Below are 20,075 nucleotides of genomic sequence, written 5' to 3' on the forward strand. Positions count from 1 at the left end.
ATCATATTTACCTGTCACATCACGCACCATTCCTTCAATAAAATCTCTTGGAAGTGGTGCTGTAAATTGATCAAAATAATCATGCGATACTTCAGGATCGGTTTGATAAAATTGTGAAATAGTATCATCTATAAATTCATTCAATTGTGTTCTGGATTCATAAGGTGTTTCAATCAAATTAGTGGGTTCTGTAGGGCGAGTGCTGGATCCTAATTGTGTGCTGCTTAGTTGAGGTGGTGGTGTCAAAAATGCTATTTTTCTAAAGGCGGATGGATCTCTCTTAATAGGACTTAAGTTTTTACTTCCAAGAAGTTCTTTTTCTGATTGTGGTGTAATAATTTCTTGTTTAACAGATGGTTGTTTTGTTTCCAATGCGGTAAGCAATTCTTTAATCGGTTTAGTAATGGGTGTATAGTTTTTTTCCAACTGTATTTGTGAATCAGTTATACCACTTTTTAAACGTTTATATTTTTGCTTCAAAGCTTGCCTACCTTTAATTAGTTGTTTAGCAAGCTGAGGATCCATTATAACTGAGGAAATATAAGTAAATTATAAAGCTTATATACTAATATACGCATCAAAACCTTTTCTATATCGACCAGATGATATTTGACAATCTTTGTCAATGGTTAGAAAACCAAATTTATCTTTCCAACAGTGAGAACACACATTTTTAAAATCTTGAAAGGACATATCAATATTTACATGATCATCATATATGTGTTTTAAATTTGTCATATCTTGTTTAAAAATTATTAGAAAATTTGCATTATCTCTAATGAGTTGTTTAGGTATTGCTGAATAAGTTTGACATAAATAAAAAGCATCTGTGGATCTATGACGACCAAAGCAGTAGTAACTTTGAATAATTTTTTGATTGCATGAACCTACATCATCAAATATGATAACAGAATTATTTTTTATATCTTCCGGAGCAATGATGTCGTCTACATTACCATATTCCTCATAACCTATTTCTTTAATCGGACTAATTAAAGTTCGCAAATATGCATATTTTGGTTGATGTAAACTTTTAGAATACACATAGATATTTTCAAATCTTAAACCATTAGGATGATCAATTAAAGATAACATAGCATTGGTTTTTCCTGAACCACTAGCCCCAACAATAAGACCTCTTTTAGAATCACCTCCAAACAAACAACCGTGTTTTCCCGTTTTAAATTCATCGTTATTATCATGATTTTCAATAGGTAAACGATTCTTTTGTTGAATGATCTTCATAACGTTCAAGTGATAACTGATAGTATAAATAGGTTGTAATATATATATATAAGTACCATAATGGTAAAACGTGCGAAAGTGAAAACACGTCGTATAGGAAAAGGATTAGTCAACAGTCTCATTAACAAACTTCCATTCGAAGCACATATACCTGGATACCGATTTTGTGGTCCTGGAACTCACTTGCAGCAAAGATTAGAGAGAGGGGACGAAGGAATTAATGCATTAGACGCTGCGTGTAAAACACACGACATTGCGTATTCACAACATAAAAATTTAAGTGAAAGACACGAAGCAGATAAAATCTTGGAAAATAAAGCTTGGGAACGGGTAAAATCAAAAGACGCTAAGCTAGGTGAAAAGATTGCAGCTTGGTTTGTAACGACAGCAATGAAAGGTAAACGTAAATTGGGTATGGGATTTTCTAAAAAACCAAAAAAAGGAGGTGCGTTGAAAAAAAAAAAGAAACGCATTATTCGAGCTCCCAAGAAAGGTGGTTTTTTACCATTGTTGTTACCATTGCTCGGAGCGTTAGGAGCTGTTGGGGGAGGTGCAGCTGGAATTGCCAAGGCGGTTAATGATGCCAAAGCCGACCGCGAAAAACTTGCTGAACAACAAAGGCATAATTTGGTAATGGAACAAACGGCAAAAAAAGGAGCGGGTTTTTATTTAAGACCATACAAATAAAACGTCGCGGCAAAGGTTTCCGTTTAAAGCCGTATTCAAGAAACTCCCGGTAAAGCTACCTAAACGAGCAATGACTGATGTAGATCTTGTTAAATATGCTGGTTTGTTACATATTCCTCATTTTCGTGGAGTTTTTATGCGTGATTCTGTACCTCATGTAATACGAAAACATGAATCAGGTATAGTAAACCACGATACTAAAGACGGAAATGGTACACATTGGACTGCATATGCTAAACAAGATACGGTAATTACTTATTTTGATAGTTATGGAAATTTACCTCCTTCTTCTGAATTAGTACGATATTTTAAAAGTAATGGAAACGTTACTATAGTATATAACTATGATGTCATTCAAAATTTTAATTCTTTTAATTGTGGTCAAAACTGTTTAAGATTTTTATTTAATTACTATAATTAATCATTGAGCATCATTTATACTTGAACCATCATGTCAGTCACATTCACCCTTACTGGAGAATCATCAATTCTCAGTGATGATTACAATCCTCCCATTTATCTTGATGAGAATTTCAATTATGAAATTGGTGTTGCAAATTTCGACACTTTTAACAGTATTCCAAATGTTGATATATATAATAATGTTTTTGTGTGGGGTAAAAACAGCGAGTTTACCTTTAAAATTCCTGTAGGTGCCTACGAAGTTGATGATATTATTAAAATTATTAAAAATGAAATGATTCAAGCATAATTAGTATGAAACCCGATATAAATACAAATAGAATTAGTATTAAAAGTAGTGATTGGATTAATTTTGATGTTGATAATTCTATAGGAAGTTTACTAGGTTTCGATAGAGTTAAACTTACACCAAATAAACTTCATCTATCCACGAATGTGGTAAATATTTTAAAAGTTAATACTATCTGTATTGATTGTAATATTGCTGTTGGATCTTTTTTAAATGGAAAGGCTGTGCATATTATTCATCAATTTTTTCCTCAAGTTCCTAATGGGTATAAAATAGTCGAGCAACCGTTAACCATCTTGTATTATCCTGTAAGCAACAAGACGATAAGCAACATAACTGTACGAGTTTTAGATCAACAAGAAAATTTGGTTAATTTTAATAAAGAGACAATTACTGTTCGGCTACATCTTAGAAAAATTGAGTAAAATGGTTTTGCAGTTTCATCGAAGTAATTATCCCAAACATTCCTATAAAAGACGTCATCTCATTAAAACAATTAGTAGAAGGATAACATCTAAGCTGTTAACATCTCAAAATCGTAAATTTTTGAAATCACTTGGTTATCAAGTTTTAATATAATGGAAATGTTACACGTGTTGGGTCAACCTTTTAGCGATACAACTATTGAAGATTATCAGTATCACACTTATCAACCATATACATCAAATTTAAACTATAATGATGAAATTAGAATTCCTATCCAAGATCTAGACGCTTATACTTTACCATGTAACAGCTATATTTACATTGAAGGTCAAATGTTAACCGATAAAAATCAGGTTCCAACAAAATTTCAATTTATTAATAACGGTATTTCATATTTATTTAGAGAATTAAGGTATGAGTTAAACGGTGTTATAATTGATTCTGTACGAAATATTGGTTTAATTTCAACTTTGAAAAATTATTTGTCTCTTAATGAAAATCAGAGTAAACTATTACAAAATGCTGGATGGTTTCCAAAAGGAGATAAACTGGTAATTGATAACCATGGGAATTTTAACGTATGCATACCGTTAAAAATTTGGTCCGGATTTTTCGAAGATTTTCAAAAAATTATAATAAACATGAGGCAAGAATTAGTCTTAATACGAGACAAAGATGATATTGATGCTATTATTGCTACAGATGAAACAGAAAAACCAAAAATTGCAATTAATAAACTATATTGGAATGTACCTCATATTTTACCTAATATTAGCGAACAATTGCGATTAAACAAAATAGTTCGTAGTAACATAGAACTACCTATTAAATTTAGAAGTTGGGAGTTGGTTGAGTATCCCACTTTAAATAATTCAACACGTCATACTTGGCCAGTAAAAACAACTACAAAGCTAGAAAGTCCTCGACACATTGTAGTGGCTTTCCATGATGGTCGAAAAGGAAAAATGCTGAAAGATATGAGTAAATTTGATCACTGCAATCTAACAAATATCCGTATGTTTCTTAATTCGGAGCGATATCCTTATCAAGATCTCAACTTAGATTTTGACACTAACCGTTTTGCAACGTTGTATGAAATGTTTGCCAATTTCCAAGAATCTTATTATCATATTCAAACTAATCAACCAATATTTAGTCCAGAAGAATTTAAAAAGAATGCCCCTATAGTACATACTGATTGTTCAAGACAAAAAGAAATAATTCAAAGTGGCTCTGTTGTTTTGAGAATAGAATTTGAAACTAGTAAATCTGTAGGAAACAATGTTTCCGCTTATTGCTTGATATTACATGAAAAAGAATTCTCTTACAATCCTTTAACTAAAATTGTGAGACAGCAATAAAAGGTCTGCATCATAGTCAAAATGTTAGTTGTTAAAATGAATCTGGTAATAGACGTTCAAGGGTTTAAGATAGAAAATAACAAATTTGTAGTGAAAGAACTTGCTGCTTTTAATGGAACACAAATTTGTCATTATGTATTCAAGTCTCCGTTTCCCATTAGAATGTTGTCTTCCGATTTACACAGACAGGCAACTTGGTTAACAAGAAATCATCACTGCATTGATTGGAATTTTGGTTTTACACCCCTTTATCATTTTGCAAATATTTTAAAGGATATTACACAAAACGCTAATGCAGTTTACGTCAAAGGTTTGGAAAAGAAAAATTATTTAAAAAAATACATTACTGTTCCTTTATACGAATTGGATGAACAACCATCATTAGAAGTTAAGGAACCTGCTTGTTTTTATCATAATAGTGAAAAATGTATTTGTGCTTTATCTAATGTATTTTGGTTGTATAATACTTTTTTAATGCAAAAATAAAAATATATATTACATTATTTTTGTTTTATTTCTTAGTTATAAATATTGTAAAACAAACAACCAATTAGTACTAAAATAATTTATTCAAACAAAAATTACATAGTATACGGTTTAATTTTTCTGCGAAATTTACTTAAGTGTAGTTTACTAAATGATTTAAACATTATTTGCTTGTTTTCGAATTGTTTTATTTTTTCTTTTAGTTCTTTAATTTTTTTCATAAATTCCTCCAATTCTTGTTTAAACGATATGTTGTGTTGGAATGAAAACTACAAAATAAAATATATTATTTATTTATTGTATTTACATTAATTTACAGTATCTACCCCCTCATCTTCAAAACAGTGTTTGGGTAGAACATCTTTGAGTTGATGTAAAAAATCGGTCAGCCCTAGTTTTTTTATTTTTTTTAAAAAGCAACACATGCATATTACATCAGTTAAATAATCTTCGCAGATTCTGGCTCCCGTTACTGTCCAGATACTGTTTAACTTATATTACGACGAACTAAATGTTACTAAAGATCACTTTTACAATCCTCAATTTATGTAGTTTACATTTTAAACACTGCGCATGCCTAAGTTGCTGCGTAGAGGTGACCTTGATTTACATAAATAAAAAGTAAGTACATTTGATGTTTAAGAACATTAACAGGTTAATAGCAATGGATTGTTGTCACAAAGCTAAATTAATGGCTCAACATCCGAGAAAACCTTTGTACAAGTTTACTGAAGCAGAATTAGAAAACTTTACCCTACCATACTTTAGAAAATGTGTGGAACCGTTGGAATTACTTCGATCTTGGTATAAATTACCCACAAAAGCAGTTCAAGATTTTGAAGTTCAGACTCGTCTGCCATGTTTTGTACATTTTAATCGTCCCGAGTGGAGAACAGAGCTTGAAGGTACAGCACCGGCCCAATCCAGTTGTCATTTATGTAAGTCTGCGCTTGAAAATTTAAAAAACATGTATAACAGTGTAATAAATAATTAAGAAGGTATTATTTTTTTAAAAAGAGTTTTATTATACTAATAACCTATCCTAACCTTGACTGTCACCCTGACTTGGAACTAGATCATGACATGACCTTTAATGTCATTCACGTGACCTTGAACCTGATCTTTTCGTGACCTTGAACTTGACTTTAACAGGGCCTTTAATTTGACCTTTACGTGACCTTGACCTCGGCCTTAACCTTTGCGTGGCCTTGACCTTTACGCGGTCTTGACATTCACATGACCTTGACCTTGATCTTCTCGTGACCTTGAACTTGATTTTAACAGGACCTTCAATTTGACCTTTACGTGACCTTGAAAGTAACCTTCGCGTGACCTTGAACTTGATTGACCTTGATTAAAACCGGTTTCCCCCACCACATTTTGCACCAGCTTTGGTATAGAATATCTACTATCTGTCGAATCTCGAGTTCTGGCAAACCAAAATCTGCCGAATCATGACAAGCTCTCATAACACAAAACATAACCAAAAATAGGAAAAAGAGTCTAAGAAACTCAATGGATTTCGTTAGCGCATATCTTGTTTCAATAAAATGCTGCAGAAATTGAGTTTTAGCATGCAATAAAAATTATACTTACAATTAGTTGTAATATTAGTAATTTGAGCACAACACAATAAAATGTACAACAGCTACACGTGCTTTCAAAATTAGACAGCAGCTCGCAACGGTTAGTGGCACATATAGAAGCCAGTTGTATCTTATTTTGGAGGGGGCAGGGCAAGTGGCTTCTAGAAGCCACTTGCCACTAGAAGTAATAGCTATTACGGATCATAATCACTTGAATTTACGTGGCTTAATGAACTGTACTGTAAGTGGCTTCTATTATTGCCACTAACTGTTAAAGGGTTAAATAGCAAATATTATACCGATTATCTGTTATCAAGGTTTAATTTTCAGATTATAGATAACAACCTCAGATGAAATTATACATTTGAAATGATCGTTGTTAAAAATTTTTATTTTTCTATCTATATCGGCTTTGTGTGATAAAAGTTAAAAAAGGACATTTTTGAATAAGAAGCCTCCGTGTAAGGCAACATTATTGTTTTTCTTGACATATTTCGTATGAGTAAATAGTGGCTTACAGCAAAATGGTATATAAGTCATCATTCATGGAAATATCATTCATTTTTCTCTATAGGGAGATCGACTTTTCTAATTATTGTCTTAAAAGCTTTAAGTCATGTTTAAGTTATTATCATGTGTTATATCAACACATATATCATATAATATCCGTTGTAGATTACCCAAGTTACCTTTACATACTCTCATTTTGTTTGTAATAGGAAAAATACCTCTTTTATATTCATTTCTAACATTATGTGTGTTTAGTGAAATAATAATGAAAAAAAAAATAATAAAGATTTTTTTATTTGATTAAATATTACAATTATAAATATATTTAGTAATTTTATTTATTGATAAAATTTTCTTATTTATAGAATCTAATGTAGTTTGAAGCTGTGTTTTCTTCTTTTTCATTATATTTATACTTGCTAGGAGTTCTGTCTCTTTTTCTATACATTGTTTTAGCTTCCTTTCTATACATAGCTTTTTTCTGTTTTGTCATAAAAAAATTTTTGTTTACATTAATAAATTTTCCCACTATCTTCTTCATTTGAACTTGTTCCTTATTTTCTAAACGAATCTCTTCATTATAGTTAAATGTTTCATCCATGGAGCTATCGGCAATAGATTGAATATGAGATACATCTTGAGCATTTTCATCAAAGACAAATTCATCATGACCAGCTTCCATGTAATTTTCTCCGTCAACGTTATTTTCAGGGAGATTTTCAACTGTTTCCTCGACCATCGAATTTACTGTGATGCTTTCTGGGTTTTGATGAAACTCACCTTTAACTTTAGCTTGCAATAGATTGCGTTCTATTTCCTCATCGCTAGAAATTTCTTCCATGTGTTTAGCAGGAGTTGATGATGCTGGTACCCCTCTTGTAAACGATCTATATCCAATTGGCTTAACTGTTGCAGGATCGTCTAAAAACACCAATGCAGTTAAACTTTGATTATCCTCTTCTTCGTTGATAGTATTGGGCACCTTTACTAAATCATCAGAATCGGCAGATTTCTTATAATAACTGATTATTTTTATACCTTTACCTCCAGTCCTAGGTTTGGGAATAACTTCTTACGTTTAGCAGCTTTCATTATGACTAATATGTATGAATAATATATATAATAATAAGAAGGCAACGTTGACTATAATAAGAAATATAACTTTAATAAGAAGTCAAGTAAAACTTGTATTTATACTTGAGGTATACCACTCAAATATATTTAATCTGTATCTATTCCAGAAGTTCTCAATTTTTTTTATTTAATTTTTTTGTATTCAGAACAAGTTTAGAATATTGCATATTGAATATTGAAAATTTTAAAGATGATTTATTTTTGTAAATGATTTCAAAAATTTGTCATAAACAGAGTTAAATAGATAGTTCATAATTTTTCATAGAGCCGTTTAGATTTATTTGACTCCAACTTTTTGCAAACCTCTGATTTGCCTATGGCTTTCTGCAGTGATTTTTTTATTATATAAGATTTAAAATCCCACCTACTTTTTGTAAAAATATATATTTGTATTACTTATCTTAAGGAGAAAAGGCATAATCTCAAGGATGTTTTCATCTGAAAAGCTTCCGAAAAAACATGCGTTTGTAAAAGTTATCTAAAGATGATTTTAATTATATAACATATAAATCCCACCTAATTTTTCTAAAAATTTATATATTTGTATTACTTATCTTAAGGAATAAAGGCATAATCTCAAGGATGTTTTCGTCTGTAAAGCTTCCGAAAAAACATGCGTTTGTAAAAGTTATCTTAAGGTGATTTTAATTGTATAACATATAAATCCCACCTAATTTTTCTAAAAATATATATTTGTTTTACTTATCTTAAAGAATAAAGGCATAATCTCAAGGATGTTTTCTTCTGAAAAGCTTCGGAAAAAATATGCGTTTGTAAAAGTTATTTTAAGGTGATTTTAATTATATAACATATTATAAAGCCTACATATTTTTTTAAAAATACATGTCTGGATTTGTCTAGGCAGATATTGTCTAGATTATTTTTGAAAAATATCAATAGTGATAATGCAATCACGCTCCTTAACTTATATGTAATTTTTTTCTGTCGGTTTGGGATCTAATTTTAAATTTGAAGGTGAATTCACTTATTTTTTAAAGTTTATCTTATTTTTTATATGTAAAAAGAATTTGGCTACACACTGAGAAAACTAATTTATTTTAACTATGATACAGTACTACTCAGGCTTATAGTATGAAACATTGCAAAATACACACTTTGAAGTCATGAAACAACCACATATATCACTCCATTCATGTTTAAAATAAAATTTCTTACAAGGCACAAATTCTTTTAATATTTCACGTTCTTCTGGAGAATACTTAAACCACACGCGGCACTAGTCATATTTTTCCACCACCATTCAAAATAAATGAAATGTGCACTGATGGATTTTATGACCTTAAACACTTATGTTCAATGATTGGCAACAATTTCAACATTGATGAAGACGGAAACAAAATCACATGGAATGATATTAAAGTTTTGGAGGTAGAAAAGAACAGGCCATTTTCCTTGAAAGTGAAGACTAGTTTTGAAGGACCCTTCAAAACAATAAACCTGCGTCGCCGATTTAGGGTTCAGTTTACTGAATTAGAAAACTTAGAAAAGACAGCATATGATACTGCACCAGGTATCACTGCAGTTAAAAAGAGAGATCTCATCTTTATGCGAAACAAATGCAATTAAACCCCAATACCATGATTTTTTTAATAATTTAGTAGTTGGAAATGATTCACCATAATATTAATGATACTTGCGATATAAGTATGTATAATATATTATTGTATTGTCTGATGATACGTTTTCATTTTCTGTGTAGCTTGTAATTTTTATTACATACTGTTTTTTTTGTCTGTCTTTTTTTGTCTTTTGAAGTTACCATTGATTTGATTATGTGCAATTTTATTATTTCAGTTCAGAGCTATAAGGAATTATTTGTAAAATCTACCAAAAATCAAACATTGTTTTAATACGTATTATTTGCGATTAAAGCCCCTTAAAATTGATTATTTTTATTTCCAAAAATTTTGGTTTAACATTTAATATCTTAAGAGTAAAAAATTTTTTAGTGTTAAAATATTTTTAAATTCCCATTATCTCAGAAAGATATTATTTGCAGTTAATGCTCTATAGTTCTGAAGGTGCGATATATGGGATATTTATTGTTCTAAACTAGTACTAAAATGTTTTATTTAGGTCCGCCTAACTTGGATCATTATTTTTATGACACCTTCTATATAGTCTTAAGTCTAAAGTCCAGGTAAATGAGATTTGAGATAATGAAGAAAAACTTGTATCTATATCCTATTAAATTAAGCAGCGACTTTTTGAGAATTTGATAATAATACATAAAAAACACTTTGAAAAAATCTAGGGGCCCCCAGAAACAGGTAATTGTATGATATATTTTGGACATGTCGGGGTTTGCAGATGAATTTAATATTTTGAAAGAAAAGAAAATCGAAATCTATTAGAAAAATGAGTTTAATTACTCAACAACGCAAGATAACATTTATCCACTATTTTATATTGCAAAGCTAACTGTTTCTGCTTCGCAATTATCTTCCTCTTTGTTTGCCTCACTGCCTTGTCCCTCCTCTATAGCTTCGTGAAATCATCGTCATCATCATGGCTTATTCACTCCTGGCGGAGGGTTTGCCGCCCTTTTGGGCTCTCTGATTCATTTATTGCGGAGAATCAGTCCGCTGTTGTTTTTTTTATTCTTATAGCAGCGTGTGTGACTTGGCCCTGTCTACAATTTTCCTCCATTCTTTCCGGTCCTTACAGCGCTCCTTCCAATTGTAGATTCTCAGCTTCTTTATGTCTCCTAAGACTTGATCTCTCCATCTTGTTTTGGGTCTCCCCTTTGGTCTCTTTGTTGTTGGTCTCCATCCAGTTATTCGCTTTAGCGTAGAGTCTGGGTTAGCTCTTTCTGTGTGTCCCAGCCACCTGAGCCTTTGTGTCTTCACGAACTTGATTATGTCTTCACCCTCGATGACTTCTTTAATTTCTTCATTGGTTAATCTACTAAATTCGCCTACACTTATCCTCACCGGTCCCATTGTTCGTCGAATTATCTTTCTCTCTAAGATTTCCAACCTCATTTCATCTTTTTGTGTTAGGCACATTGTCTCTGCACCATAGGTGATCACTGGCCTGATTGCAGTCTTATAAATTTTTAATTTGGTTTTCTTACTAATGTGCTTTTCTTTCAGGAATTTTTGGTAGTTCCAGTAGGTTTTATTACCCAGTAGGATGCGTTCATTTATTTAATCCGTTCTATCATTTCTGTCATTGTAACGATATATTTTGCCTACCATAGGGGTATTACTATTAGGGGTAGAAGATGGGGGATAGAAATTCTTGAGGCGAAGATAGGGTAAGCAAAATAAATGCTACTTGTGCGAACGGGCACTCAGGGGTTAGTTGGAGAGCTGGAGTCGTGAATAAGTAAAAGACAAGGGGGTTTGGCTTGGGGCAACTACAGAAAAATGAAATAAAGGTTCATAAATCTCTTGGGACAAACAGAATGAAAATAAACCGGAAACACCTCAAGAAATTTAATATAGGGCGCCACTTGAGGTGCCTAATTATACCTATTACAACCAGCTAGTTGTAACAGGAGATATAATTATTAAACCTAAAAAAAACATATCTTTTCCAAATGGAAACTCAAAAAAAGGGTTAGTTAAAAAAAAATAAGCAAATGTTAAGAAACAAAATTTAACATTTATTTTTGTGTCACCACAAACAGTTACAAAACATCGAGAACACAAAAATGCTCAAAAAAGACAATACAAAAATATAATAATAGCTGCAAAATACAAAAATACAAAAAAAAAACTTACATGTGTTATCTGTTTACAATTTCCAGGAGTTGGAGATACTACAAAAGCTTACAAAATTTACATGTAAGTTAACCTTTCTTTTAAAGAAAACAAAACAAAACAATATCAAAAATAATAAAGCTAACTGTCATATTTTAACATTAAATTTAAAACAAAACTGAACTAATAAAATGACAGCTAAAAGTCAAACCATAAAATTTACTACTTTAAATATTACAATTACTTTTTTGTTATGAAAGCAATTATTACGTTTATTTAAAAAATGTCTGCTTTAATTTTAAATTTACACAAAAAAATGTTACCTGGATTTCACAATAACACGAAAACAAGTTCCTGAGGTTGGAAACTGGAGTTGAATCCTGGACACGAATACACGAACAAAAGGGACTGGATCTCACACTGCAAATAGCATCGACCATTTGAGGCCGAAGCCGGCACTGAGCACAAAACTTATGACACTGCCTCTTAAACAACCGGAACAGGTAGAATTAGATGATTAACTGCTACTAAAATTGATTTCCATAACTTAAGACGAAGATTTCCCTGAACAGGGACAAAAACAGAAAACTACAAATTCAACGTGAATTTGGACATGACGCTGGACCACTGGAGATCACCGCTCTTCACCGCGGCTCCAACGAAAGTGACACAACGGAAATTAAGACGTAAATTAATTTGAAAACGCAATATCGGGCGGTTTGAACAAAGAAATATCGAAGAATTTGCGCCTGTGACATAAATAAACAATAAAAAGATTTATTGTCGACGGCGGCGACCTAAAAAGAACGAAAGATTATAATGGTTTTAAATTGAAGGATACGAACTAAGAAACATTGAAAAAATTCTTCGTTATTATAATGCATATATAAGGGGATTTCAATTAACACATATACGAGGGGATTCCAATAAATTTCAAATGCTACATCATTCACCATCACTCCCAGGTATTTGAAACGGTGTACTCTTTCAAATGTATATGCACCAAGCTTAATTTCTTTCTCTATGTTCGTATTCTCTCTTGAACACTTGAGGTATTTCGTTTTGCTTTGGTTTATTACTAGCCCTCTCTTCTTTGCTTCTTTATCTATTATTAATATTATGTTCTGCATGGTTTTTAAATCTCTAGTAACCAGTGCAATATCGTCTGCATACTCTATCAGTTGGGCTGAAGATTCGATAATCGTTCCCATAATTTTGGCTGCTCTTACTGCCCCCTCTATGGCAATGTTAAATAATGTTGTTGAGTCTCCCTGTCTGACACCTATCTCCATTTGTACTTCATCTGACGGGCCTTCCCTTGTTAAGATTCGTGCCTTGGATTCCTTCATCGTCATTTTCGTGAGACTTATTAGTTTTTCTTGTTGCCTAATTGATTCATATCCTTAATTAGCTCCTCCCTTATTACACTGTCAAAAGATTGCTTGTAGTCAATAAACAGTATATGTACATCTATTCTGTGCTCGTAACTTTTTTCAACGATTTGCGTTACAATGTGTATTGCATCTATTGTTGAATTACCTTCTCTGAATCCATGTTGGTATTCACCTATTTTTGTTCTAGTTTCTTTTTCTATTCTTTGTCTGATCAAATTAGTTAATATTTTGTACGTTGTATTTAATAACGTGATTCCCCTGTAGTTAGTGCATTTCGTCTTGTCGCCTTTTTAGGGATTGGTGTTATCAGACCACAATTCCAGTCGTTCGGCATGCGTTCTTCTTCCCATATTCGTTCTATTAGGTTGTGGATTCTGTGGGCTAGTTCCTCTCCCCCTTTCTTGAAGAACTCATTTATAATGTCGTCTGGTCCTGCCGCTTTCCTTGTCTTTAATCTGTTTATGGTCGCCAATACTTCGCTGTATGAGGGAGGCTCTGATTGTTCTCCATTCCTATTTTCTGTTTGTTCTTCATTTTCTGCGTTTTCAGCATCGTCTTTCTTTTTAAACAGTTCTCTATAGTGTGTTTCCCATTCCATTTTCCAATATTTGCGGTATCTCTTTTTCTCTGTGATTTTATGTATTTGTATAGTCTTGCATTGTCATTACTATTGGCTTCGAGTTCCTGCAGTAATTCTTCGATCCATTTCTTCTTTTTTGTTTTGCAGCATTTGTCTGACTCTTTCTTCTTCTCTTTATAGTGTAGGAGATCTTCTTGTTTCCCTGTGGCCACCCACCTGTGTCTTGCTTTGTCCTTGTCTTTACTAGCTTGCTCGCATTCTTCATCGTACCAATCCTTTCTTTTATTGTCTTCCATTAGTCCTATCGTCTCCTCTGCTATTGTTAAGATACTATCTTTTATGTCTTCCCATGTTTTATCTATGTTCGATGGTTTTAGGACTAGTAGTTTTTCTTCCAATTTAGTGCAGAATTTTCTGTTTGCATTATCTGTATTTAGTTTCGACCGATTCCACCTCTTTCTTTTCTTTCTGTCGTATTTATCTTTAAGTATCTTCAATTTCATGTCGCCTATCACCAAAATGTGATCTGAATCAGCATTGGCTCCCCTGTAAGACCTTACATTCTATAAAATTGTTCTCCATTTTTTTGAGATTAGGATGTGGTCTATTTGGTTTCCATCTGTTGTTCCAGGTATTAGCTACGTTACTTTGTGCTTGAATTGAATGCTAATAATAAAAGTATTGGTTGCTGCTGCTACATTACATATTCTCCTGCCATTGTTATTCGTATTTTGATGGATCGTTTCTTTTCCTGCGATTTCTCTGTTCGTGCCTTCTTTCCCTATCTTTGCGTTTAAGTCTCCTAACAGGATTAGTATGTCGTTCTTTGGTATTTCTTCGTAAAATTCTTCAAGTTTCTCATAGAATTCATTCTTCAGGAGCATTCTCAGTAGGGGCATATATGTTAACAAATGTTAAATTTGCTTGTTTATTTTTCATTCTAATATATGATATTCTTCTATCAACCGCTTTAAAGTTAATAATCTTGTCTCTTACGCTATTACTAACTAGAAAGGCAGTTCCATTGCGCCCCTGTTTACTTTCTCCTGCGTAGTACATTGTGTAATTTCTTCTAGCAATCATCCCTTCTCCTGTCCACCTTATTTCTTGTAGCGCTAGTATTCCCATCTTGTATTTTATCATTTCTTTTGCCAACTCTTCCATTTTGCCTGGTCTTAGAAGTATTTTGATATTCCACGTTCCTATTCTTATTTTTCTATTTTTGTTTTTTGCTTTATTTTGTTTTGTTTTGTTTTTACGTCTTTTCTTACAAAACAGTTTCATGTCCGTATTCATTGCCAACTCCGTTATACTGTCGCCGTTTTTTTTTATATTTATTGTTAGTTTTTTGACGCCATTTTCATCAATTTTCCTCTTAAATCTATATTATCAGATATGGGAGATCTCTCGTTTATTGTCCTAGCGTTACCCTTCTTCTCTTCAGGTTTCTTCCAGTAATTTACATCTATGCCTTCTAGTTGCTCAAGTGAGAACGGTTCACCATTTATCCATAATTTGTTGTATTTTAATGCGGCTGTGTGTCCTTCCTGGCGTACCATTTTCATGTGCTGGAGAAGATGCTTCCTTTCTTGTAGTATTTTCTTCGGGAAGTCCTCATTGATATATATTTTAGTTCATCTTAGGTTTTTAGCAGCCTTCAGAATTTTCATTCTCGTAGCTTCCTTTTTCATTTCTAATATGATGGGTCTGGGTACATTTTGGGGATCACCTTGTCTGCCTATTCTTCTCATCTCTACCAGTTCTTCATCTAGGTTTGTTTGTACGCCGATTTTTTTCATTATCGTCTTTTGTTCGCTTTCTGTTTAGTTTTCTTCGACCCCCTGTATTACTATGTTTTTTCTTCTAGCTTGTCTTTCCAGTATTTCGATTCTAACTTCTTGTTCTGTGATTTTAGTTCTCATTGCTTTGTTATCTGCCTTCAACTGTTCGTTTTCTTTATTTAGTTTATCCAGGCCTACTTGCATTTTATCTATTTTGCTTTCGATTCTTACATTTCTTTCGTCGATTTTTTCTAATTTTTCTAGTATCTGCTCCATTGTACCGCGGTAAGGGTGTCCGCCCAATCGACTTGCCGGAGCTTCAACCCTTCTCAGCACTTTGGAGTTATGCTCAGATTTGGATTTTCGTAATAATGATTCGGCTTTAATGCAGAAATTTTTCAATAGCCGACAACGTCGTTATTTCAGACAGCACTTCAGATCTTATCGGAATGTTTTTGTCTAGTGTTTATTAATCGTTTAAAAGAGGTTATTGTGCTTTTTGCAATGCTTACTCACTGATATCTGCTGAATTTTGACGAAATATTTTTATCGGAAGAACAGCCGTCGGTCTGAATTCACTGTTGTCTATTTGTATTAGTTTATTTTTCACTTAGTTACACTAAATTGATATTTTAATACGGAGAGTATTTTGACAGTATCGTTCGGATTCAAGCCTCGATGCCAAGTGATAGAGATATTAATGACTCAATGCTATGATAGTTGATAAATCAAATATTTTGGACAATTTCAAATTTTTATTTCCAAACGCTATCTTCCAAAAAAATACTGCAAGTTACAACAACCAGCTTCGTGGAATACTTCTTTGAAAAAGACCAGTTCATCTCTATCTTGCCATCCCTTTCCGTAGTGTTTCTCTAATAGCTTAGTAATACTTTTTGTCTTATGTTCTTTAATCGCTATCCCAGCCTTCAGTGTTCTTGGACTAATTTGTGAGACTTTTTTCCCTCTTTTGCATAAGCTTTTGGGTGCGCATAAGTCAGTTTTGTAAAATGCCTCACCCCTTATAAGTGGTACTGTTTGTCCTCTTGTAATGATTACTCTCTTTGACGGTTGGAACTTAAAATGCCAATAGCCTGGTTGTTTTATTACTTTTTGGGTTTCAGCCTTCCAGTCCTTAATTGCAACACCAGTTCCAGCTCTGTAAACAGTGGCAAACTTTTTGATTAACTTTACATATTCATCAGGATGAACAATTACTGTGTGTTTTTTATAAATTCTTTCAATTTGTCCAAACACACGATCAGGGGGAATATAAGAATGCCCCACAACGGGAAACACTATCTCAATTTCCTTTATTTGTCTTGGAGCTTCAAACTGAAGCCAGTAACTCAGCATAGTGATGACCGTGGAATTTTTATTCCGTGCTCCACACCCATCGCAAATAAGCCGAAGAATACGTACATTATCCACAAAATTTGAAAGGAAGTCTTGCAAGAACGACGATATTTCGTTTGAACTTCTATGATGGTCCAACTCCGTCCAAACATATGACGTAACATTTTCTGGAGTTAATTTACTTTTTGAAGATCCACAAATGCAGTTAGGTGATGAAAATTAAGTTGCATACTGAAATATGCCGACTGATCCGGAAGTTTTGGTAGCGTCAAATTCTTCTGACAGTCAAATGAAGATGTGACCATGTTGTCTCTCTCTTCTTGAAGAAGTCTATAGAAACTCTCACTTCTTACTTTGTGGAGACGTTGTGCTACAGACTTGTTTTTTTTTGGGCTTCGTCAGTCTCGCCTTTTATGCTGGATTTGTACTGTAAACAAGTTGAACACAAATCTGTCTTGACTTTTAGGTTTATGTATTTCAAATTCTTATATCTAATAAAGAGTTTTGAAAAAATTGTGACTTGTCGGGTTTGAATCTAGGCGACTGATATACAGTCTTGTGTATTTTATGCTACCTAATTAGATAAACCTTATGCACAAGTAAATAAACATTGGCAAAATAATATATAAATTATCTAATTGTATTAATAGAATCGTATTTTTAATATTTTTACCTAATCATGTCCCTTTCTGGAGATGAGATGTTGGAGACTGATGCTCTAGAAGTGTCCTGGTCCCCAAAAAAATCAAAAAGGTCATAGTACCAAAGGCTGGGTGTGTACAAATCGTCAGTTGATAAGCCAGATTTTCTTGAAGCTTCGACTTTTTTCTTCTATCTTCTGATATTGGAGCACAAAATGTGTATCTTTCTCAATACCGATTCCTCCTTTATACCAGGTTCGATCCCTGACAACTTATTCACTAACTGTAGGTAAGCTGCATTTTTCAGGTCTCTATTGTGGTATTCAGGCCACTTAACTTTTCACAAACAGGGACTATTTTTATAAATGTCAATAAACTCAGAAAGCACAGTCTGTTCTAGCGTTTTTCCCACTACACTTGTTATATTTTTCAACAGTTCAACTAGTTAAACAATAAACACAACACCTTTCGCTGCTATGATTCCAGAATGACACAACTGACGCCTGTGACAGGCACTCACCATACACGCTCAGGCATCATACATGCATGTTGGTTGAATGATTGTATTTTCATCAGGCAACAGACATCAAAGAGCTTATGCTTGTGGTCTTTTTCCACCACAGACGTATATGCATGCATGACAGGCAGTCCTGTTCATGCATGCATGTACGTCTGTGGCCGGCCTTAAAGAAGCTGGTTTTTTTAACATTGGAAGGTATGGATCTGCAACCAGAAGTTTTCTTTAATTTTGTCGTGGAATTCCTCAGTAAAATAATTATGGAAGTTTACGAGTAAACTTAACAGATGAGTGTGGAACTCACTAAAGGCAGCTTCAGCTATGTCTGATTCCAGTTCTTCTCTAAATTCGGTGATTAGTGAAAAGCTATCCAGATTTTTATTTTTCGCCGATTTTGTCCAAAAAATTAATTTCTTCCTATACGCTTGTATTTTATCATTGGCGTTAAAGACAGTTATTGTCTTTTCCTGAAGTGAGAGACTGACTTCAGTGACCTTATTAAAAATATCTGTTAAATATGCCAATTTAATTAACCAATGCTCGTTACACAATCGATCACCCAAGGCAACATTGCTGTCAATTAGGAATGTTCTAACTTGAGCTCCCATTTTAAAGAGCCGAGCTAAACATTTGCCGCGAGAAAGCCACCTTACTTTGTAAAGAATATATTTTGCCTACCACATAGCGTATTAATATGGGGGTTGAAAATTGGGACAGAAGTTACTGGGGATGGAGATAGGGCAAGCAAAACAAATCGAAACTCATGCGAACGGCACTCAGGGTTTTTTTGGAGAGCTGAGGTCGTGGATAAGTGAAGGAAGCAATGGGATTATATAGGGGCAACTACAAAAAAGAAACAAAAAGAGGGTACTTACATGAGTCTCCTGGACAAATGGACAAAACACAACGAGAAGGAACTCTAGCTATTTAAAATGGACGCCGCTTCGAAGGATCCCCTGTCGGATGAAGAACAAATACTCTTCCTTCCTAAAAACGAAACACAAAAGGAGATAGAACACTTTTCTAAAATAGGAGATAAACAAATTGGTTGGAGAAATAACTTAAACATTGATTGTTGTCTCCACACAAACGGTTACAAAATAAAGATAATAAAAAAATAATTATGATGTAAATAGTTACAAGGATTTATACCAAAATAATAAAAAATCGTTTACAAACTCTGTTTACAAGTGGGAGATGCTACAACACTTACAAAAAATTGTTACTGGGCTATAAGTTACTGGGTTATAATCTGTGACAGAAATACATCATTATAAATAAAAATTATCTTTTCGTACAAGAAATTGAATACTCATTTTCACTCATCATTTAATTTTGGTCAAAATACTGTACCAGGTGCAGTTTATAATATGAGGTTTACAAGACCTAAATACCGACTGTAACCGCTTGAAAATCTTCTGATTGCCCTTCGTATCAACCGTGACATTGAGTAAAGTTAGCCAACTGTAGGGTCAACGACAGTACGCGTTTTATTTTTAAGTAATTAATTTGTTGCATATCAGATAAACGAAATAAAGTCATAAAATATACATTCCATCAAATTCCATCAATTAGTGGCGTATCCGCCTAGACATAAATATTTAGTATGTATACCGTTAGAATAATGGATTATGTTGTAGATATTGTAAAATTTTTAAAAAATTAATTGTAGTAGATGAACAACACGGCCATGACTATCAGCATAGGGAAAACAATGTGTTAGAGAGAGAGGTCGCATTTCGTGACGTACTGGCGACGTCCGAGCGTGGTGCGCGATCCTATTTTTAGGTGGGTCGTACGGTGCGCGAACCAGATATGCGGTCGGTACCTTAATTTTTCACGCGATGCATCGGGATCCCGTAGATATGAAGGGCGCGGCTGTTTAACAGGCGTCAAATGAAAGCGTTGGTGGCACAGAGAAGCCACTGTTA

The 20,075-nt window shown here is 33.2% G+C and overlaps 2 protein-coding genes across 2 annotated transcripts; one reads left to right on the forward strand and one right to left on the reverse strand.

Annotated features, from left to right (window-relative positions):
* Positions 1-3,222: 3,222 nt before the first annotated feature.
* LOC140450881 (uncharacterized) lies at positions 3,223-4,431 on the forward strand. Its single transcript, XM_072544563.1, has one exon. The coding sequence runs from the start codon at positions 3,223-3,225 to the stop codon at positions 4,429-4,431; it is 1,209 nt and encodes a 402-aa protein (XP_072400664.1).
* A 13,898-nt stretch (positions 4,432-18,329) lies between these two features.
* LOC140450882 (zinc finger BED domain-containing protein 5-like) lies at positions 18,330-18,752 on the reverse strand. Its single transcript, XM_072544564.1, has one exon. The coding sequence runs from the start codon at positions 18,750-18,752 to the stop codon at positions 18,330-18,332; it is 423 nt and encodes a 140-aa protein (XP_072400665.1).
* Between the last annotated feature and the right edge of the window lie 1,323 nt (positions 18,753-20,075).

Source organism: Diabrotica undecimpunctata, chromosome 9 (genome assembly GCF_040954645.1).
Source record: "Diabrotica undecimpunctata isolate CICGRU chromosome 9, icDiaUnde3, whole genome shotgun sequence".
In the NCBI taxonomy this organism is placed as follows: Eukaryota; Metazoa; Arthropoda; class Insecta; order Coleoptera; family Chrysomelidae; genus Diabrotica; species Diabrotica undecimpunctata.

What these genes read in the sequence shown, in the direction of transcription:
- LOC140450882 (XM_072544564.1), bottom strand. Translation starts at nt 18,752, where the DNA reads ATGGGAGCTCAAGTTAGAACATTCCTAATTGACAGCAATGTTGCCTTG.
- LOC140450881 (XM_072544563.1), top strand. Translation starts at nt 3,223, where the DNA reads ATGGAAATGTTACACGTGTTGGGTCAACCTTTTAGCGATACAACTATT.